The sequence below is a fragment of the Bufo gargarizans genome, chromosome 5 (assembly GCF_014858855.1).
Source record: "Bufo gargarizans isolate SCDJY-AF-19 chromosome 5, ASM1485885v1, whole genome shotgun sequence".
Classification (NCBI taxonomy): domain Eukaryota; kingdom Metazoa; phylum Chordata; class Amphibia; order Anura; family Bufonidae; genus Bufo; species Bufo gargarizans.
The window spans coordinates 489820138-489842650 of NC_058084.1; the positions used below are offsets into that span (position 1 = coordinate 489820138).

Here is a 22513-nt window from a genome sequence, read left to right on the forward strand (position 1 = left end):
TGAACTGTACAATACAGACAGAGGCAAGTGTGCCAAGTGTGCCAAGTGCAGGTGGCAATAGAGATATAAAAAGAAATGTAACAACTAACTGAGCAAAACAACAAAACATGTATTACCCATGATATGCTGGACCCAGAGCGTGTGACCAAAAGCTGCACCTCGACGTACGTTTCACCTGGAGAGGCTTCGTCAGGAGGTAAAGTAACAAACTGAGTTTGTCCTTAAATGGTGTGGTCCACAGCTGGCAGCTGATTAGCGCATCCGCCCAGTGTTGCAGGGATGACATCATAAAGACGCGCCACCCAGCCTACAGAGCAAGGCACGCCCACCGTGTCACATGACCAGACCAGGAGGAGGGAGGGAGCCACATCTGACATCACGCAGCCACACCTCCCCGCCCCGGGTCCGATCACATGACACGCACAGTCGGCCGGCCCTGAGACAGCCAGGTATAGGAGCGTCACTACAATGCCAGCCAGACAGCGCACCGGAGCGATAACGGAAACGGCGCATGCTCAGACCGCAAAAAATGCGAAAAAAATAAATAAATGCCGGATCCGTTTTTCCCGGATGACACCGGAGAGACAGGTCCGGCATTTCAATGCATTTGTCATACGGATCAGAATCCTGATTCATCTGACAAATGCAAGTTTGCATACGGTTTGACGGATCCGACGACGGAACTGCCTGCCAGAATCCTCTGCCGCAAGTGTGAAAGTACCCTTAGAAAAATGTCCACTAATTTCTTTTTGATTTATGATGATCATGAAAATACGCAAAATTCATAGAAATAAATGACAGGTCAGATAAGCAGTGGTATTACTTACAGTCTTGGTGCCGTGCTGCAGTGTGATCTCATGCGAGTCCGGGATCCTTTTTATGGGGTTCTGGAATAAAAAAAACATGGAGGTCAGCTTGTTGTATCTGCTGCAGCCTGGTCACATAGCACAATGATAGCATTCTGGTAGGAAAACCAGTGCCGACCAAACTGGAGAGGTTACAGCAAACATTTAACCCTTTGGTCTCAGGCAGGATCTCTAATGTTCATAAAGGAGGCCCAATGAGGACAGGACTAAATGTGAGCTTCAGGCTGTCCTCGCCGTATCATATACACTGTATATCTCAACACTTAAGCTGGACATACGGTACATATTAGATAAATGTGAGTGGGACCAGCCAACCATCTAATATGTATGGAGGACTACCAGCCAACCATCTAATGTGTATGGGGGACTACCAGCCAACCATCTAATGTGTATGGGGGACTACCAGCCAACCATCTAATGTGTATGGGGGACTACCAGCCAACCATCTAATGTGTATGGGGGACTACCAGCCAACCATCTAATGTGTATGGGGGACTACCAGCCAACCATCTAATGTGTATGGGGGACTACCAGCCAACCATCTAATGTGTATGGGGGACTACCAGCCAACCATCTAATGTGTATGGGGGACTACCAGCCAACCATCTAATGTGTATGGGGGACTACCAGCCAACCATCTAATGTGTATGGGGGACTACCAGCCAACCATCTAATGTGTATGGGGGACTACCAGCCAACCATCTAATGTGTATGGGGGACTACCAGCCAACCATCTAATGTGTATGGGGGACTACCAGCCAACCATCTAATGTGTATGGGGGACTACCAGCCAACCATCTAATGTGTATGGGGGACTACCAGCCAACCATCTAATATGTATGGGGGACTACCAGCCAACCATCTAATGTGTATGGAGGACTACCAGCCAACCATCTAATGTGTATGGAGGACTACCAGCCAACCATCTAATGTGTATGGAGGACTACCAGCCAACCATCTAATGTGTATGGAGGACTACCAGCCAACCTTCTAATGTGTATGGAGGACTACCAGCCAACCATCTAATGTGTATGGAGTACTACCAGCCAACCATCTAATATGTATGGGGGAGTACCAGCCAACCATCTAATATGTATGGGGGACTACCAGCCAACCATCTAATGTGTATGGGGACCACCAGCCAACCATCTAACGTGTATGGGGGACCACCAGCCAACCATCTAACGTGTATGGGGGACCACCAGCCAACCATCTAACGTGTATGGGGGACTACCAGCCAACCATCTAACGTGTATGGGGGACTATCAGCCAACCATCTAACGTGTATGGGGGACTACCAGCCAACCATCTAACGTGTATGGGGGACTACCAGCCAACCATCTAACGTGTATGGGGGACTACCAGCCAACCATCTAACGTGTATGGGGGACTACCAGCCAACCATCTAACGTGTATGGGGGACTACCAGCCAACCATCTAACGTGTATGGGGGACTACCAGCCAACCATCTAACGTGTATGGGGGACTACCAGCCAACCATCTAACGTGTATGGGGGACTACCAGCCAACCATCTAATGTGTCGTCTGGGGGACTACCAGCCAACCATCTAATGTGTCTGGGGGTCTACCAGCCAACCATGTAATATGTATAGGGGACCACCAGCCAACCATCTAATGTGTATGGGGGACTACCAGCCAACCATCTAATATGTATGGGGGACTACCAGCCAACCATCTAATATGTATGGGGGACTACCAGCCAATCATCTAATATGTATGGGGGACTACCAGCCAACTATCTAATGTGTATGGAGGACTACCAGCCAACCATCTAATATGTATGGGGGACTACCAGCCAACTATCTAATGTGTATAGGGGACTACCAGCCAACCATCTAATGTGTATGGAGGACTACCAGCCAACCATCTAATGTGTATGGGGGACTACCAGCCAACCATCTAATGTGTATGGGGGACTACCAGCCAACCATCTAATGTGTATGGGGGACTACCAGCCAACCATCTAATGTGTATGGAGGACTACCAGCCAACCATCTAATGTGTATGGGGGACTACCAGCCAACCATCTAATGTGTATGGGGGACTACCAGCCAACCATCTAATATGTATGGGGGACTACCAGCCAACCATCTAATGTGTATGGAGGACTACCAGCCAACCATCTAATGTGTATGGAGGACTACCAGCCAACCATCTAATGTGTATGGAGGACTACCAGCCAACCATCTAATGTGTATGGAGGACTACCAGCCAACCATCTAATGTGTATGGAGGACTACCAGCCAACCATCTAATATGTATGGGGGACTACCAGCCAACCATCTAATATGTATGGGGGACTACCAGCCAACCATCTAATATGTATGGGGGACTACCAGCCAACCATCTAATATGTATGGGGACCACCAGCCAACCATCTAACGTGTATGGGGGACCACCAGCCAACCATCTAACGTGTATGGGGGACTACCAGCCAACCATCTAACGTGTATGGGGGACTACCAGCCAACCATCTAACGTGTATGGGGGACTATCAGCCAACCATCTAACGTGTATGGGGGACTATCAGCCAACCATCTAACGTGTATGGGGGACTACCAGCCAACCATCTAACGTGTATGGGGGACTACCAGCCAACCATCTAACGTGTATGGGGGACTACCAGCCAACCATCTAACGTGGATGGGGGACTACCAGCCAACCATCTAACGTGTATGGGGGACTACCAGCCAACCATCTAACGTGTATGGGGGACTACCAGCCAACCATCTAATGTGTATGGGGGACTACCAGCCAACCATCTAATGTGTTGTCTGGGGGACTACCAGCCAACCATCTAATGTGTCTGGGGGTCTACCAGCCAACCATGTAATATGTATAGGGGACCACCAGCCAACCATCTAATGTGTATGGGGGACTACCAGCCAACCATCTAATATGTATGGGGGACTACCAGCCAACCATCTAATATGTATGGGGGACTACCAGCCAACTATCTAATGTGTATGGGGGACTACCAGCCAACCATCTAATGTGTATGGGGGGACTACTGACTCTCAACCGACTGAACATGTTAGAGTACAGAAAGAGCAGGCAGCTGAATTTCAGCATGGGCGATCCTTTTGCTCTCATGATAAGCTGTCACTAAAGGGGTCTGGAGGTAGGTAGGAGAGAGACAGGGGAGTCTAGAAGGAGGCAGTGGAGAGACTGGAGGATCTAGAAGGAGGCAGGGGAGTCTAGAAGGAGGCAGGGGAGAGATGGGGGGGGTCTAGAAGGAGGCAGGGGAGAGACAGGGGGGTCTAGAAGGAGACGGGATTCTAGAGGGGGACAGAGGAGAAACAGGGGATTCTAGAGGGGGACAGAGGAGAGACAGGGGATTCTAGAGGGGGACAGAGGAGAGACAGGGGATTCTAGAGGGGGACAGAGGAGAGACAGGGGAGTCAAGAGGGGGACAGGAGAGTCAAGAGGGAGAAAAGGGAGAGACAGGGGCGTTTAGAGGGGGACGGAGGAGTTTGGCAGTGGCTTACTCCCCTCTTACTATTCAGGTGACATGCATACTTGGCCGAGCTATGCATGTATGTGAATGCAGGGGTCAGGAATAAGAGCAGGTCAGTGAGACAAGCGTTTGGCTGAAAGTTAACTAATTTGTATGGCCAGCCCTTAAAAAGCATCCGATCAAAAGTCAGCAAGCATGTGTTCTTAATAGGAAGCGGGAGAAAGCTGCTGCCAGAGAGAGCCCATCCCCAAGTCCATTCCAACATCACACATTAGACTTATCAGTGAGATGCTCTTCTATGGACATCTTTATCTAGGTCTATTAAGAGAACAATAGAGCCGTCATACTCTCATTCTAAAGCTTACATTACACCTGCATATTATGCAGGCAATTGTTGGGAGTATTATCGGGTAATCGGCGGCATTATTACACTGCCAGATCATCGCTAAAAAAGGGTTACTACGAACGCTTGTTAGCGATGATCTTACAGATTATCTGCAGGTGTAACATAAGCTTAAGGGGGGTTCTCTAGGCTTTTAATATTGGTGAACTATCCTAGGTCATCAATATCAGATCGGCGGTGGTCTGACACCCGGCACCCCCGCCGATCAGCTGTATGAGGAGACAGCACGCACTATGTCTATGGCAAAGCAGCAGTGAGTAGGCACGTGTGCCTTCCCTTCATACAGCTGATCGGTGGGAGTGCTGGGTGTCGGACCCCCGCTGATCCGATTCTGAGGATAGGTCACTAATATTAAAAGCCCAGAGAACCCACTATCTTGAGCATTACCATTCAGATCTTTTCCCACACAGCAGCAGTAAACTGAGAATAAATTACCTATTTACATAGGAGTTTTAGCTCTGTGTGCTGACATGATTTTATATTTACCGGACTATAATTCGCACTTTTTTCTCCCCAAAAGCAGGGGGAAAAATGGCAGTGCTGTTATAGTGTGAATGCAAATGACCGCTTCCATTATGGACATGGTCATTAGTATGCAGTAGGTGCGGGGAGTGAAGCATTGCACTGGCTGTACTCACTGCTCCCTGGTTTCCTTCCAGGTCCTGCATTGCACTATCCTGACTGTGCACAGCACGTTGACGCGCACTATGACCTGATGTGCGGCGTCAGATCACAGTGCAGCGCAGAGCCTGGAAGAAGACCAAGGAGTGGTGAGTGCAAGAGGGTGCAGTAAACTTAAGTTTATTTTTTTGTCTAATGGAGCTTGGGGGTCCAGTCTGAGGTCAGAGGAGGAATTGGGTCTGATACAGAGATCTGATGTGGGTCTGATCTAAGATTTAATGGAGCTTGGGAGTCTGATCTTAGGTCTGAGGAGGAAGAGGGGCCTGATACAAGGATCTGATGGAGCTTGGGGATCTGATCTAAGGTCTGTGGAGGAATGGGGGTCTGATACAGGTGTGTGATCTGAGGTCTGATGGAGCTTGGGGATCTGATCTGGGGTCTGAAGAGGAATGGGATTCTGATCTGAGGCCTAAGAAGGAATGGATGGTCTGACCTGAGGTCCGATGGAGCTTCAGTTTAAAAAGAATGCCCCTTTTCTGGTAGAAGGAGAATGCAGTCAAAATTTGTGGTGAACCCGGTAATACAGCTATCCCAGCACAGGACGGTGCACTGCAATCTACTTTATAAGGGCGGAAGAAGGAAAAGACTCTAAGATGTAGAATGGACAAGTACAGACTTCCCAGTAGAAGAGCTGCCAACTTATTTTTAACATTTCCTTTCAAAAATTAAAAAAGGATTCTAAAAAAAAAAAATGGCAGTAGACAGAGGTCACGTCTACTTTGGAGAAGTATCCATGTTTGACACTATGATGGGGTCTGCCTAGAGCTAAGAGGTTGCAGCATCGCAGACCAAGCACACTGCTTACGTGACACTGCCATAGCGCCTACATTCAGCTGCCACTAGGAGGAGCTCCTTGCATAAAGATTTACACACAGCCACCACTAGAGGGAGCTCACGGCATACAGATTAATACAGCTCGCTTTCAGTTCTTTGTGCCTACGCAGCGAGCACCCCCTATATATACACGTTACTGGTCAAATGTTTTAGAGCATCCCAATTTTATCCGTTTTTATTGAAATTTAGGCTTGCGGCAGAAGGGTCCTCCGCCGGAACAGCCTGCCGGATCCGTGCTAACGCTAGCCCACTGTGCAGCCGGAAGTCCACTACTGGCCATTAACTATAATGGGGGCGGGACGGAGGTGCGGACGCAGCACGGCAAGCATGCCGAGAGGCGGCTGGACAAAAACTGCAGCACAGCTGGTTTGCTGTGCTGCGGCCGGACCTTTGGCCCGCCCCCATTATCGCGAATGGGGCCGGTGGGCTTGCGTTAGCATGGATCCGGCAGGCTGGTCCCCCGCCGGAGCAGCCTGTCGGACCCTGCTGCCGCAAGTGTGAAAGTAGCCTTACATAGTTTAAAGTCCCAAATGTACTTTGAAATTAACCCTTAAACAATTGCAGAAGTCATCTGTTTAAACATGACACCTGCTCATGAGCGCCCCCAAGTTTCAAACAGCAGAGGGGGGGGGGGGGCAACTGCATGAGTGGCAAATGTGTCAAGGCACAAACAACATAGGCCGTGACGCCCCCCCCCCCCCCCCCCCCCCGCATGCAACCACAACACCACGTTGCCGAAGGCCACAGCATGTGTGGCCACCTTGTCACAGCGCCCACAACAGGCCGTGAAAGGTAGTGTGTGTATTCTCCTGAGCTCCCTCTAGTGGTGACTGTATATATCTGTATGTAGTAATCTCCTGAGCTCCCTCTAGTGGTGGCTGTATATATCTATATGTAGTAATCTCCTGAGCTCCCTCTAGTGGTGGCTGTATATATCTGTATGCAGTAATCTCCTGAGCTCCCTCTAGTGGTGGCTGTATATATCTGCATGCAGTAATCTCCTGAGCTCCCTCTAGTGGTGGCTGTATATATCTGTATATGGTAATCTCCTGAGCTCCCCCTACTGGTGGCTGTATACAGTCAGGTCCATAAATATTGGGACATCGACACAATTCTAACATTTTTGGCTCTATACACCACCACAATGGATTTGAAATGAAACAGACAAGATGCGCTTTACCTGCCGACTGTCAGCTGTAATTTGAGGGTATTTACATCCAAATCAGATGAACGGTGCAGGAATTACAACAGTTTGCATATGTGCCTCCCACTTGTTAATTGACCAAAAGTAATGGGACAGAATAATAATCATAAATCAAACTTTCACTTTTTAATACTTGGTTGCTAATCCTTTGCAGTCAATTACAGCCTGAAGTCTGGAACGCATAGACATCCCCAGACGCTGGGTCTCATCCCTGGTGATGCTCTGCCAGGCCTCTACTGCAACTGTCTTCAGTTCCTGCTTGTTCTTGGGGCATTTTCCCTTCAGTTTTGTCTTCAGCAAGTGAAATGCAGCTCAACCAGATTCAGCTCAGTTGATTGACTCGGCCATTGCATAACATTCCACTCCTTTCCCTTAAAAAACTCTTTGGTTGCTTTTGCAGTATGCTTTGGGTCATTGTCCATCTGCACTGTGAAGCGCCGTCCAATGAGTTCTGAAGCATTTGGCTGAATATGAGCAGATAATATTGCCCGAAACCCTTCAGAATTCATCCTGCTGCTTTTGTCAGCAGTCACATCATCAATAAATACAAGAGAAGCAGTTCCATTGGCAGCCATACATGCCCACGCCATGACACTACCACCACCATGCTTCACTGATGAGGTGGTATGCTTAGGGTCATGAACAGTTCCTTACCTTCTCCATACTCTTCTCTTCTCATCACTCTGGTACAAGTTGATCTTGGTCTCATCTGTCCATAGGATGTTGTTCCAGAACTGTGAAGGCTTTTTTAGATGTACAAGTTGATCTTGGTCTCATCTGTCCATAGGATATTGTTCCAGAAAGCTCTTTATAGATGTCGTTTGGCAAACTCTAATCTGGCCTTCCTGTTTTTGAGGCTCACCAATGGTTTACATCTTGTGGTGAACCCTCTGTATTCACTCTGGTGAAGTCTTCTCTTGGTTGTTGACTTTGACACACATACACCTACCTCCTGGAGAGTGTTCTTGATCTGGCCAACTGTTGTGAGGGGTGTTTTCTTTACCAGGGAAATAATTATTTGGTCATCCACCACAGTTGTTTTCCGTGGTCTTCCGGGTCTTTTGGTGTTGCTGAGCTCACCGGTGCGTTCCTTCCTTTTAAGAATGTTCCAAACAGTTGTTTTGGCCGCGCCTAATGTTTTTGCTATCTCTCTGATGGGTTTGTTATGTTTTTTCAGCCTAATGATGGCTTCACTGATAGTGACAGCTCTTTGGATCTCATCTTGAGAGTTGACAGCAACAGATTCCAAATGCAGATAGCAGACTGGAAATGAACTCTGGACCTTTTATCTGCTCATTGTAATTGGGATAATGAGGGAATAACACACACCTGGCCACGGAACAGCTGAGAAGCCAATTGTCCCATTACTTTTGGTCCCTTAACAAGTGGGAGGCACATATGCAAACTGCTGTAATTCCTGCACCGTTCACCTGATTTGGATGTAAATACCCTCAAATTAAAGCTGACAGTCTGCAGGTAAAGCACATCTTGTTTGTTTCATTTCAAATCCATTGTAGTAAATGTTACAATTGTGTCGATGTCCCAATATTTATGGACCTGGCTGTATATTTGTATTCAGTAAGCTAATGAGCTCCCTCTAGTGGTGGCTGTATATATCTGTGTGCAGTAATCTCCTGAGCTCCCTCTAGTGGTAGCTGTATATATCTGTATGTAGTAATCTACTGGGCTCCCTCTAGTGGTAGCTGTATATATCTGTGTGCAGTAATCTCCTGAGCTCCCTCTAGTGGTGGCTGTATATATCTGTATGTAGTAATCTCCTGAGCTCCCTCTAGTGGTAGCTGTATATATCTGTATGTAGTAATCTACTGGGCTCCCTCTAGTGGTGGCTGTATATATCTGTATGCAGTAATCTCCTGAGCTCCCCTAGTGGTGGCTGTATATATCTGTGTGCAGTAATCTCCTGAGCTCCCTCTAGTGGTGGCTGTATATATCTGTATGCAGTAATCTCCTGAGCTCCCTCTAGTGGTGGCTGTGTATATCTGTATGTAGTAATCTACTGGGCTCCCTCTAGTGGTGGCTGTATATACCCGTATGCAGTAAACTCCTGAGCTCCCTCTAGTGGTGATTGTATACATCTGTATGCAGCAATCTTCCGAGCTCCCTCTAGTGGTGGCTGTATATATCTGTATGCAGTAATCTCCTGAGCTCCCTCTAGTGGTGACTGTATATATCTGTATGCAGTAATCTCCTGAGCTCCCTCTAGTGCTGGCTGTATATATCTGTATGCAGTAATCTCCTGAGCTCCCTCTAGTGGTGGCTGTGTATATCTGTATGCAGTAATCTCCTGAGCTCCCTCTAGTGGTGACTGTATATATCTGTATGCAGTAATCTCCTGAGCTCCCTCTAGTGGTGGCTGTATATATCTCTATGCAGTAATCTCCTGAGCTCCCTCTAGTGGTCACTGTATAGATTTATATGCAGTAAGCTCCTGAGCTCCCCTAGTGGTGGGTGCATACGCAACTGGACACAGTGATCGCCCTCTAGTGGTGTGTGTATAAACATCTATATGCAGTAAGGTTCTTCTAGTGGTGGGTGAATATGCCTCTAGTGGTAGCTCTATATACAGATGTAGCAGGGTTAACACACAAACTCTTAACTCAAATGTTTTACCTGATCGTGTTATCTTGAAATAAAAGCCATGGAAAAGCAATTGAAGGTGTTTGCTTATTTGCTTAACGCATTTAGTTTAGATAACACGTCTCACATCCGTACATCTGTATGTAATGACAGCTCCCCCTAGTGGTGGCTGCAGTCAACATTAGATAATTAATCAAGTTAGTAGAATAGCACCCATATACAGATATATTATAATGAAAAAAATTTGGACCTAACAGCAGCATAAAGTGGAGGTCTCAGTCACAAACGGGGTTCATTCCGAGTATTATAAGGTCCTAGTTATTTCCAGTCTTGTTTGAGGGGGTGGGCAAACCGCAGCCTCGTTCGTTTCTGGTTTCGGGAGGGTGATGGGCACTTTCTAGTGAAATGAATGAGTTATGGAAAATGCTATGACAGGTTATAAACCACTATGGTGGGAAACCCCTATAAAAGGGTCGGGCCGCAGGAAGGAGTGTGCCCGCTCGCTGACATTACAAACAGCGTCATGTTTGCTCTGTTGATTACGATGAATATCGACCTCGTGCTGAATATCGCGCTCGCATTCCTCTCCGTGGAGGTTCATAGAGATGCAGTCCAGACAAATCCATCAAATCCCCAACAATTATAACTCCATCCCATTCATTCCAGTGTTCAGTGTAACGTCTCGCCAAATGTGCTCTTCAAGGGATCTTGCTGCCACGAAAACAAGCACATTTTACATCAACATCCTCGCAATGGTCACACAAGCACGGACGCCGGCCAATGTGTCTTCTGCCGGGGGTTGTCACCTAGGAGCCCTCAACAAAGTCCCCCACATTAGGCAGCAATACGTTTAACATTCGACACTGAATAGGTAATACAAGTTACGTTTCACAGTCAAATCATATTCACAGTGGGTGGAAACGCTGTAGATTAAATAAAATGTCAATGTTTATTAGGTACACGTTAAAATGAAAGGGGAGGGTAACAGTGGGATCATTGGCTGTCTAGAGGGATATAACCCTGTTCACTTGAATGGAGCTTAGCCGCGCACGCGCTAGTTCAGTGTTTCCCAACCAGTGTGCCTCCAGCTGTTGCAAAACTACAACTCCCAGCATGCTCGGACAGCCTTTGGCTGTGCGGGCATGCTGGGAGTTGTAGTTTTGCAACAGCTGGAGGCACACTGGTTGGGAAACACTGCTACTAGTCGTGACGTCAGTGGGTCGGCGGTAAACAGCGAGAAGGCCGCGGCGCTGCTGGAGCGCCGCTGCCTTCTCAAACAGCTGATCGGCGGGGGTCCTGGGTGTCGGACCCCCGCCGATCAGAAGCTGATGATCTATACAGAGGATAAGTGCAGAACCCCTTTAAGCAGTTAAATTGCCTGGCTACAAAAACATAGCGGCTATCTACCCTATGCCCCCAGGAAGGGGTTGCGCCGAACCTGTACCCTATTCACTGCTCTACGTTTCGCCACAGAGGCTCATCAGGAGCTAGGTAACCGGAGTTCAGGACACACAAACAAACATATAGAACGCCGCGGGCCTCGTGTGGTGACGCTATAGAGGAGAAGCAGCTGCTCAGGATATTCTAACAGGTGCTGGAGCAAGAAGCTCAACCAGACACAGACGAATTATGGCAGAGCTTTAACCACATACCTATATCCTATATGTCTGTTCAATGGAACTGGATGCCGCTATACTCTATGTACATATCCTCTCTCTCCTGGGAAGATGCTCACAGCTCATGAGCAGGAGGGACCTGCTGGTTTCCATTCACATCGGATACAGATGCCGCTCACCTCCACCTATATCTGCACACTGCTGCTGTCCTCTACAGAATTGATGTGTACGTGCACAGTGACACCTAGTGGTCAGATTTATAACACCACCATATAAAAATGTGCAGGGAAAGAACAGTGGTAAAAAAAATAATAATAATAGAGGGAATGAATAAATAAAGCATTTTTATCTAAAATTGTTCAATGTGTTCTTATCTTCTCCCTTGTCCTTTCTCAGGTTTATCGGTTTCTTCTCTTGTCCAGCACTTTTATCAGGATTCACAGCCTGTAACAGGTCTGAATATCGGCCTACTTATGCAGACAGGTGGCACTTATGGCAGCATTACTGCGTACAATACACTTTGCCATTCGGGACTATGGGAAAGCTGGGTGAGGAGCTCATGATGGCTGTGATCCAGACACAGCGATAACTGGGTGCACCCCAACGCTTGGGTTTCTGGAGATACGTCAATGGGGTTTACCACCGCAAACTTTTCAACCATATTGATAGAAAATGTATGATGGGAGTTAGAGTTGGGGGGATCATTCGGTCTATGGCAGAACCATCAGGCCCAATGGGCTCCATCCAAAGGTTGATCTTAAGGCTTGGACCAGTGGTGGCTGAAAACCTGCGTGGCCATGCTACATCAAAGCAGCTTTGGCTGGCCTCGACTGCCCGCCATCACATCTGGTCCTGCGTCCAGGTGTTCAAATGCATTTCAATAACTCAGCTTGCTGTCTGTGATGGGAAACATTCTTGCGCACATGCAGTGGCTGAAAATCTGCAAACATCTCATCACAAAGGTGCACAACTACTCGTCAGAGCGAGAGCTAAGGGGTGTGTTAAAGGGATTGTCTGATGACACGCAGGCCTTTCAAGATGGTGATCACCCCGGAAAACAGATGGCAGCGCGGGGCAGCCATCCACACTGCTGCCGGGACAACGCAGTACTACATGAAAGCCATTCCATGCAATATAAGGACTGCTCCAGCCCGCCAGAACAGAACCCACCCCAAAATGGGAGACCCCCCTCTAATGTTCATTAGCCCTAAGGATAGAAGATAACTATTAGATTGGTGGAGGGTCTAACCGCTGGGAAACCAGAAAGGAGAAGCCAGACCCCAAAATGAATGGAGCGGCAGGTTGAGCATACTCACTCCCGCTCGTCTCAGTATCTATGGGAGTGCTGGAGATAGAGGAGTACAGCACTCTGCTATCCTCTGCACTCCAGTGAGCATGCTCACTCCCGCTCCCCTCAGTATCTATGGGACTGCTGGAGATAGAGGAGTACAGCACTCTGCTATCCTCTGCACTCCAGTGAGCATGCTCACTCCCGCTCCCCTCAGTATCTATGGGACTGCTGGAGATAGAGGAGTACAGCACTCTGCTATCCTCTGCACTCCAGTGAGCATACTCACTCCCGCTCGTCTCAGTATCTATGGGACTGCTGGATATAGAGGAGTACAGCACTCTGCTATCCTCTGCACTCCAGTGAGCATACTCACTCCCGCTCGTCTCAGTATCTATGGGACTGCTGGAGATAGAGGAGTACAGCACTCTGCTATCCTCTGCACTCCAGTGAGCATACTCACTCCCGCTCGTCTCAGTATCTATGGGACTGCTGGAGATAGAGGAGTACAGCACTCTGCTATCCTCTGCACTCCAGTGAGCATGCTCACTCCCGCTCCCCTCAGTATCTATGGGAGTGCTGGAGATAGAGGAGTACAGCACTCTGCTATCCTCTGCACTCCAGTGAGCATACTTACTCCCGCTCCTCTCAGTATCTATGGGACTGCTGGAGATAGAGGAGTACAGCACTCTGCTATCCTCTGCACTCCAGTGAGCATGCTTACTCCCGCTCCCCTCAGTATCTATGGGACTGCTGGAGATAGAGGAGTACAGCACTCTGCTATCCTCTGCACTCCAGTGAGCATGCTCACTCCCGCTCGTCTCAGTATCTATGGGAGTGCTGGAGATAGAGGAGTACAGCACTCTGCTATCCTCTGCACTCCAGTGAGCACGCTCACTCCCACTCCCCTCAGTATCTATGGGAGTGCTGGAGATAGAGGAGTACAGCACTCTGCTATCCTCTGCACTCCAGTGAGCATACTCACTCCCGCTCCTCTCAGTATCTATGGGACTGCTGGAGATAGAGGAGTACAGCACTCTGCTATCCTCTGCACTCCAGTGAGCATACTCACTCCCGCTCCTCTCAGTATCTATGGGAGTGCTGGAGATAGAGGAGTACAGCACTCTGCTATCCTCTGCACTCCAGCGAGCATGCTCGACCTACCGCTCCGGTCATTTCTGGATAGGGTGCTCCCACTCTTGTGATGTTGCATGATATCACGTGGGAGCATTACTAGTCCTAGATGGGGACACTGCACCTTGAGAGCTGACAATGTCTTCTGCAACTTTCTCACATGAGTGACTGAGGTCAAGCAGGAAGACAGAGACGAGGCACTTCACGGCTCGGACCTCTGACTCCGGCGCACTTTTCCCAATGACAGGGAACAATGAGGCAGGCGGCCTGGTGTAAACACTGACGAGACTATAATGCACGGCCGCCCCGCGCAACACTAAGGAAGCCAACAACACAGACCCTAATATACAATACATGACTGGGAGACATGAGGAAAGCGTGAGAGGAGAAATCAGCTCAGTAATAAGACAGTACATCTTCTATCAGCATGTCATTACTGCTCCACATTTCACTGCTAGTTTTTATGTCTTTAACCACTTCAGCCCCCCTAGCTTAAACACCCTTAAAGGGCTTCTGTCACCCCACTAAACCGTTTTTTTTTTGTTTACTTATAATCCCTATACTGCGATTTATGCCTACATAATCTAATTAACCATTTTGGTCCAGTAGATTGTGTTCAAAACGTGCTTTTAAAATATGCTAATTACCTTGCTACCAGCAAGTAGGGCGGCTACCTGCTGGTAGCAGCCGCATCCTCCGATCCTAAAGACGCCCCCTCCACATGTTGATTGACAGGGCCAGGGAGCGCTCTCGTCCTCTGCTAGCCCTGTTTGCATTAAAAATCTCGCGCCTGCGCCGTACCTGTCTTCAATCGGCGCAGGCGCACTGAGAGGCGGACGCTCGCTCGGCCGCTCAATCCTCAATGCGCCTGCGTCGGGTGTAGATGTGACGTCATCGGCGCAGGCGCATTGAGGATGGAGCGGCCGCCTCTCAGTGCGCCTGCGCCGACTGAAAACCGTTACGGCGCAGGTGCGAGATCTTGATAGCAGACAGGGCAAGCCAGAGGACGATCCCGTTCCCTGGCCCTGTCAATCAACATGCGGAGGGGGCGTCTTTAGGATCGGAGGATGCAGCTGCTACCAAGGTAATTTGCATATTTTAAAAGCACGTTTTTAACACACTCTACTGGACCAAAATGATTAATTAGATTATGTAGGCATAAATCGCAGTGTAGGGATTATAAGTAAGCAAAAAAAAAAAACGGTTTAGTGGGGTGACAGAAGCCCTTTAACCACTTCAGCCCCGCTAGCTGAAACCCCCTTCATGACCAGAGCACTTTTTAGACTTCGGCACTACACTCCTTTCACCGTTTATCGCTCGGTCATGCAACTTACCACCCAAATGAATTTTACCTCCTTTTCTTCTCACTAATAGAGCTTTCATTTGGTGGTATTTTATTGCTGCTGACATTTTTACTTTTTTTGTTATTAATCGAAATGTAACGATTTTTTTGCAAAAAAATTCCATTTTTCACTTTCAGCTGTAAAATTTTGCAAAAAAAACGACATCCATATATAAATTTTTCGCTAAATTTATAGTTCTACATGTCTTTGATAAAAAAAAAATGTTTGGGCAAAAAAAAAAATGGTTTGGGTAAAAGTTATAGCGTTTACAAACTATGGTACAAAAATGTGAATTTCCGCTTTTTGAAACAGCTCTGACTTTCTGAGCACCTGTCATGTTTCCTGAGGTTCTACAATGCCCAAACAGTAGAAAAACCCCCACAAATGACCCCATTTCGGAAAGTAGACACCCTAAGGTATTCGCTGATGGGCATAGTGAGTTCATAGAACTTTTTATTTTTTGTCACAAGTTAGCGGAAAATGATGATGATTTTTTATTTTTATTTTTTTCTTACAAAGTCTCATATTCCACTAACTTGCGACAAAAAATAAAAAATTCTAGGAACTCGCCATGCCCCTCACGGAATACCTTGGGGTGTCTTCTTTCCAAAATGGGGTCACTTGTGGGGTAGTTATACTGCCCTGGCAATTTAGGGGCCCAAATGTGTGAGAAGTACTTTGCAATCAAAATGTGTAAAAAATGACCGGTGAAATCCGAAAGGTGCACTTTGGAATATGTGCCCCTTTGCCCACCTTGGCATGCAAAAAAGTGTGACACATCTGGTATCGCCGTACTCAGGAGAAGTTGGGGAATGTGTTTTGGGGTGTCATTTTACATATACCCATGCTGGGTGAGAGAAATATCTTGGCAAAAGACAACTTTTCCAATTTTTTTATACAAAGTTGGCATTTGACCAAGATGTTTATCTCACCCAGCATGGGTATATGTAAAATGACACCCCAAAACACATTCCCCAACTTCTCCTGAGTACGGCGATACCAGATGTGTGACACTTTTTTGCAGCCTAGATGCGCAAAGGTGCCCAAATTCCTTTTAGGAGGGCATTTTTAGACATTTGGATCCCAGACTCCTTCTCACACTTTCGGGCCCCTAAAAAGCCAGGGCAGTATAAATACCCCACATGTGACCCCACTTTGGAAAGAAGACACCCCAAGGTATTCAATGAGGGGCATGGCAAGTTCATAGAAATTTTTTTTTTTTGCATAAGTTAGCGGATATTGATTTTTTTAGTTTTTTTCTCACAAAGTCTCACTTTCCGCTAACTTAGGACAACAATTTCAATCTTTCATGGACTCAATATGCGCCTCACGGAATACCTTGGGGTGTCTTCTTTCCGAAATGGGGTCACATGTGGGGTATTTATACTGCCCTGGCTTTTTAGGGGCCCTAAAGCGTGAGAAGAAGTCTGGAATATAAATGTCTAAAAATGTTTACGCATTTGGATTCCGTGAGGGGTATGGCGAGTTCATGGGAGATTTTATTTTTTGACACAAGTTAGTGGAATATGAGACTTTGTAAGAAAAAACAAACAAAAAAATATATATATTTCCGCTAACTTGGGCCAAAAAAAATGTCTGAATGGAGCCTTACAGGGGGGGGGTGATCAATGACAGGGGGGTGATCACCCATATAGACTCCCTGATCACCCCCCTGTCATTGATCACCCCCCTGTCAGGCTCCGTTCAGACGTCCGTATGATTTTTACGGATCCACGGATACATGGATCGGATCCGCAAAACACATGCGGACGTCTGAATGGAGCCTTACAGGGGGGTTATCAATGACAGGGGGTGATCAGGGTGATCACCCCCCTGTCACTGATCACCCCCCCTGTAAGGCTCCATTCAGACGTCCGTATGATTTTTACGGATCCATGGATCGGATCCGCAAAACACATGCGGACGTCTGAATGGAGCCTTACAGGGGGGTGATCAATGACAGGGGGGTGATCAATGACAGGGGGGTGATCAGGGAGTGTATATGGGTGATCACCCGCCTGTCATTGATCACCCCCCTGTAAGGCTCCATTCAGACGTCCGCATGTGTTTTGCGGATCCGATCCATGTATCCATGGATCCGTAAAAATCATGCGGACGTTTGAATGGAGCCTTACAGGGGGGTGATCAATGACAGGGGGTGATCAGAGAGTGTATATGGGTGATCACCCGCCTGTCATTGATCACCCCCCTGTAAGGCTCCATTCAGACGTCCGCATGTGTTTTGCGGATCCGATCCATGTATCCATGGATCCGTAAAAATCATACGGACGTCTGAATGGAGCCTTACAGGGGGGTGATCAATGACAGGGGGTGATCAGGGAGTGTATATGGGTGAACACCCGCCTGTCATTGATCACCCCCCTGTAAGGCTCCATTCAGACGTCCGCATGTGTTTTGCGAATCCGATCCATGTATCCGTGGATGCGTAAAGATCATACGGACGTCTGAACGGAGCCTGACAGGGGGGTGATCAATGACAGGGGGGTGATCAATGACAGGGGGGTGATCAGGGAGTTTATATGGGGTGATCATGGGTGATCATGGGTTCATAAAGGGTTAATAAGTGACGGGGGGGGGGGTGTAGTGTAGTGTAGTGTTTGGTGCGACTTTACTGACCTACCTGTATCCTCTGGTGGTCGATCCTAACAAAAGGGACCACCAGAGGACCAGGTAGCAGGTATATTAGACGCTGTTATCAAAACAGCGTCTAATATACCTGTTAGGGGTTAAAAAAATCAGATCTCCAGCCTGCCAGCGAGCGATCGCCGCTGGCAGGCTGGAGATCCACTCGCTTACCTTCCGTTCCTGTGAGCGCGCGCGCCTGTGAGCGCGCGCGCCTGTGTGCGCGCGTTCACAGGAAATCCCGACCCTCGCGAGATGACGCGTATATGCGTCGTCGTGCGCAGGGCTGCCGCCTCCGGACCGCACATCTGCGTTAGGCGGTCCGGAGGCGGTTAATGACCAGACCACTTTTTACACTTCTACACTACACTACTTTCACCGTTTATCGCTCGGTCATGCAACTTACCACCCAAATTAATTTTACCTCCTTTTCTTCTCACTAATAGAGCTTTCATTTGGTGGTATTTCATTGCTGCTGACATTTTTACTTTTTTTGTTATTAAATCGAAATTTTACGAAATTTTTGCCAAAAAATGACATTTTTCACTTTCAGTTGCATTTTTTTTTTTAAAAAACAACATCCATATATAAATTTTTCGCTAAATTTATTGTTCTACATGTCTTTGATAAAAAAAAAATGTTTGGGTAAAAAAAAAAAAATGGTTTGGGTAAAAGTTATAGCGTTTACAAACTATGGTACAAAAATGTGAATTTCCGTTTTTTGAAGCAGCTCTGACTTTCTGAGCACCTGTCATGTTTCCTGAGGTTCTACAATGCCCAGACAGTAGAAAAACCCCACAAATTACCCCATTTCGGAAAGTAGACACCCTAAGGTATTCGCTGATGGGCATAGTGAGTTCATAGAACTTTTTATTTTTTGTCATAAGTTAGCAGAAAATGATGAATTTTTTATTTATTTTTTTCCTTACAAAGTCTCATATTCCACTAACTTGTGACAAAAAATTAAAACTTCCATGAACTCACTATGCCCATCATGAAATACCCTGGGGTGTCTTCTTTCCAAAATGGGGTCACTTGTGGCGTAGTTATACTGCCCTGGCATTCTAGGGGCCCATATGCGTGAGAAGTAGTTTGAAATCAAAATGTGCAAAAAATGGCCTGTGAAATCCTAAAGGTGCTCTTTGGAATTTGGGCCCCTTTGCCCACCTAGGCGGCAAAAAAGTGTCACACATGTGGTATCGCCGTACTCAGAAGAAGTAGGGCAATGTGTTTTGGGGTGTCATTTTACCTATACCCATGCTGGATGAGAGAAATATCTCAGCAAAAGACAACTTTTCCCATTTTTTTTATACAAAGTTGCCATTTGACCAAGATATATATCTCACCCAGCATGGGTATATGTAAAATAACACCCCAAAACACATTGCCCAACTTTTCCTGAGTACGGCGATACCACATGTGTGACACTTTTTTGCAGCCTAGATGCGCAAAGGGGCCCAAATTACTTTTAGGAGGGCATTTTTAGACATTTGGATCCCAGACTTCTTTTCACACTTTAGGGCCCCTAAAATGCCAGGGCAGTATAAATACCCCACATGTGACCCCATTTTGGAAAGAAGACACCCCAAGGTATTCAATGAGGGGCATGGCGAGTTACTCCTTGAGTAGCGAGCAACTTTCCCCACTGATTGACAGGGCCTGACACCCCTACTCCTTGACTGGCCCTGTCAATCTGATGCCTGCTCCTTGTTGAAGCGCAAGAGAAGAGTGCGGATGCGGTGCGATTTTCACACATAGTTGCTAGGAGACGATCAGGATGGGGACCCGATCATTATTATTTTCATTGCATTTAGCCTTAAAGGCCACGTTTCCGGATGTCCCTGCAGATATGATGTGGATTTGATGCAGATCACAGATTGTAACCAAAAAATCTGTTTGCAAAGCGACCACCAGAGGACCAGGTAGCAGGTATATTAGACGCTGTTCTCAAAACAGCGTCTAATATACCTGTTAGGGGTTAAAAAAATGGCATCTACAGCCCGCCAGCGAACGATCGCCGCTGGCAGGCTGTAGATCCACTCGCTTACTGGCCGATGCTGTGAACGCGCGCGCCTGTTCACAGAAAATCTCGCGCCTCGCGAGATGACGCGCCGATGCGTCAAAGAGGAATGAATCGACCGCCGCCAGGACATTAATTCTATACGCAAAAAAAAAATTCCGCGCGATAGGGGAGGGGCCAGTACTGAAAATCATAAGTGCCCCGCCCCTAGCGCACGGAGGCCCCTAATTTGCAAATAGAATAAAAGTATTTTTTTTCCTGGGAAGGCCGCCACAGATTTTCTCAAGACAGGTATAGTTTTAATCAGCAGGATCAACCCTACCAGGCAGAATAGTTGATTAAATAGGGTTTAGTATGACCTGCTCATGGCCAGGTTGTAACAATCCATGGCAATAATAAAGGATCTCGTTGGACTCAACAAACTCAGTTGTATGGGCTCTTCAGATTCTGAATGGAAACAACCTTTCCATTCACTGACTGTAAGCAATAGAACTTTCCATTACACAAAGTATGTATATGCCAATAGAGGGGGATACAGCTTCCATTGGGACTGTGATTGTCCGGTAGCGCCAGAGGGAGTAGAGGGGTGAGGAAGCACAACCTTTGCCACTAGTCCTTTCAGACTGTACTCCAGAGCTGCTCTTCCTACCATACAGGAACCTACATCCAGGGAGCTAAGGAGCCTTCTGGTCTCCCGCTCACAATCTAGCCGTCCTGTCCTGCATTACACAGACAAGCCACTGATGTGAATGGACACTGTGTAATACTTCATTTGTCCTGTGGGGGAGCTGCAGGGAGACAGAACACTTACTCCTAGGTTTTCCCACAGATTACAAATGAATGATGGCTGGGGATCCCTGCAGCGGGACAGTCTGTGATCAGCTTATCGTCAAAGGACCTTCTAATAGGGATAGAGGCCCCCTTTACGGACACCAATCTAATTGACACGCTGTAGAGGAAGCCGCGTTCTTCCCCGTTTTTTCCTTTCACTTACACACAAGTCCAAGAATAAAACTGAAACCCTGTCCTGTATATCATGTGAAATAAGGAGCACGCTTCCTGCGCGGCGTTCTGGCGTGAGGGATATTTCCCTCTTCTGCCGGCTCCACAATAGAATCTAAACAAAAGGCCATTCATCACAGTGATAGGATCGCAGGAGAAGACGCCCAGCTTGACCGCTGCCATATTTATAGCGAAGGATGGGAAATGTCCGGAGGCACCCCGAGGTCAACCCCCCCTGAGGCTCTGCTTCTACAGCATCAAGTGGATAAGTCGTCTCTGGGTTCATCCTCCACTATCCGGGGAGGTCACCCAGCTTTCCCAGACTCCAGAGGTGCTAAACCAAGGCACCCAGCAGTTACTATGCAGGAGAGCTGGGTGTACGGAGGCCGTATTGTCATCTATCACTAGATTTGATGGTCTGACCCCCTGCGTTCTGTAACTTTCTCACCACTTTTAAGATTTCTGCTTGCTGCCAGTGACCAGAAACACATTCGGGGGCATTTATAGATTGCTGGCAAAACGGCAACATTTCCAATGGTCCTCATCATTTTCAAGATCTCTGCTTGCTGTCAGCGAAAATAAACACACATTGGGGGGAATTTATAGGTTGCTGTCGAAAGTGCAACATTTCCCAGGGTTCTATGTGGACGGCATAACACTGCGACACCTGAACGGAGGCGAATGGCGGCCATATCAGCGCCCCCCACCCCTCGCAGAAAACAGATCTACCTGTAAGAGGAGGGTGATCCGAGGTCTTTCCTATACAGGGATATTTGTGATTTCAGAAAACTAATGCAGGAGTCATAGCCTTCCCTGTGTTACATACACAGTAATGGCTGTACTGCCCCCTACTGACAATGCAGCAGAACACATTCTAATATACTGCAGCACTTTAATAACGGGAGTCATTTTGCAAACAGATTTTTTTGTTACAATCTGTGATCTGCATCAAATCCACATCATATCTGCAGGTACATCCGGAAACGTGGCCTTTAAGGCTAAAGGCTAAATTTTCTGCGCGGATTTGCATATTCTATAAGAATTTGAAATTCTCATGCACACGACGCAGATTTTTTCCGTGCGGATTTTGACCTAAGGTGTGGATTTTAAAATCCACAGCATGTCAATTTATTTTACTTTTCCTGTCCGGACTTTCGCCATTCACTTCAATGGGGACAGGAAAATCCGCACCAATTGATGCTGATTGACCGCACAGATTTCCCTGCGAACACCTGCAGATTTTAGTGCGGATTGTCCGCACACAAATCCTGAACACGTGCATTTACCCTTAAAAATCCTTCAGCTAAGGCTACATGCACACGAACGTTGTTTGTTTCCGTGTCCGTTCAGTTTTTTTTTGCGGATAGGATGCAGATCCATTCATTTCAATGGGTACGCAGAAA

The 22513-nt window shown here is 47.3% G+C and overlaps 1 protein-coding gene across 1 annotated transcript in view; it reads right to left on the minus strand.

The window, feature by feature from the left end:
* WDR70 (WD repeat domain 70) overlaps positions 1-22513 on the minus strand; it is a 214460-nt gene that overhangs the window by 167656 nt on the left and 24291 nt on the right. Inside the window, exon 6 of the mRNA XM_044293792.1 lies at positions 828-887. Within this exon, the coding sequence (XP_044149727.1) occupies positions 828-887 (60 nt within the window). The remainder of the gene's footprint in view (positions 1-827; positions 888-22513) is intronic.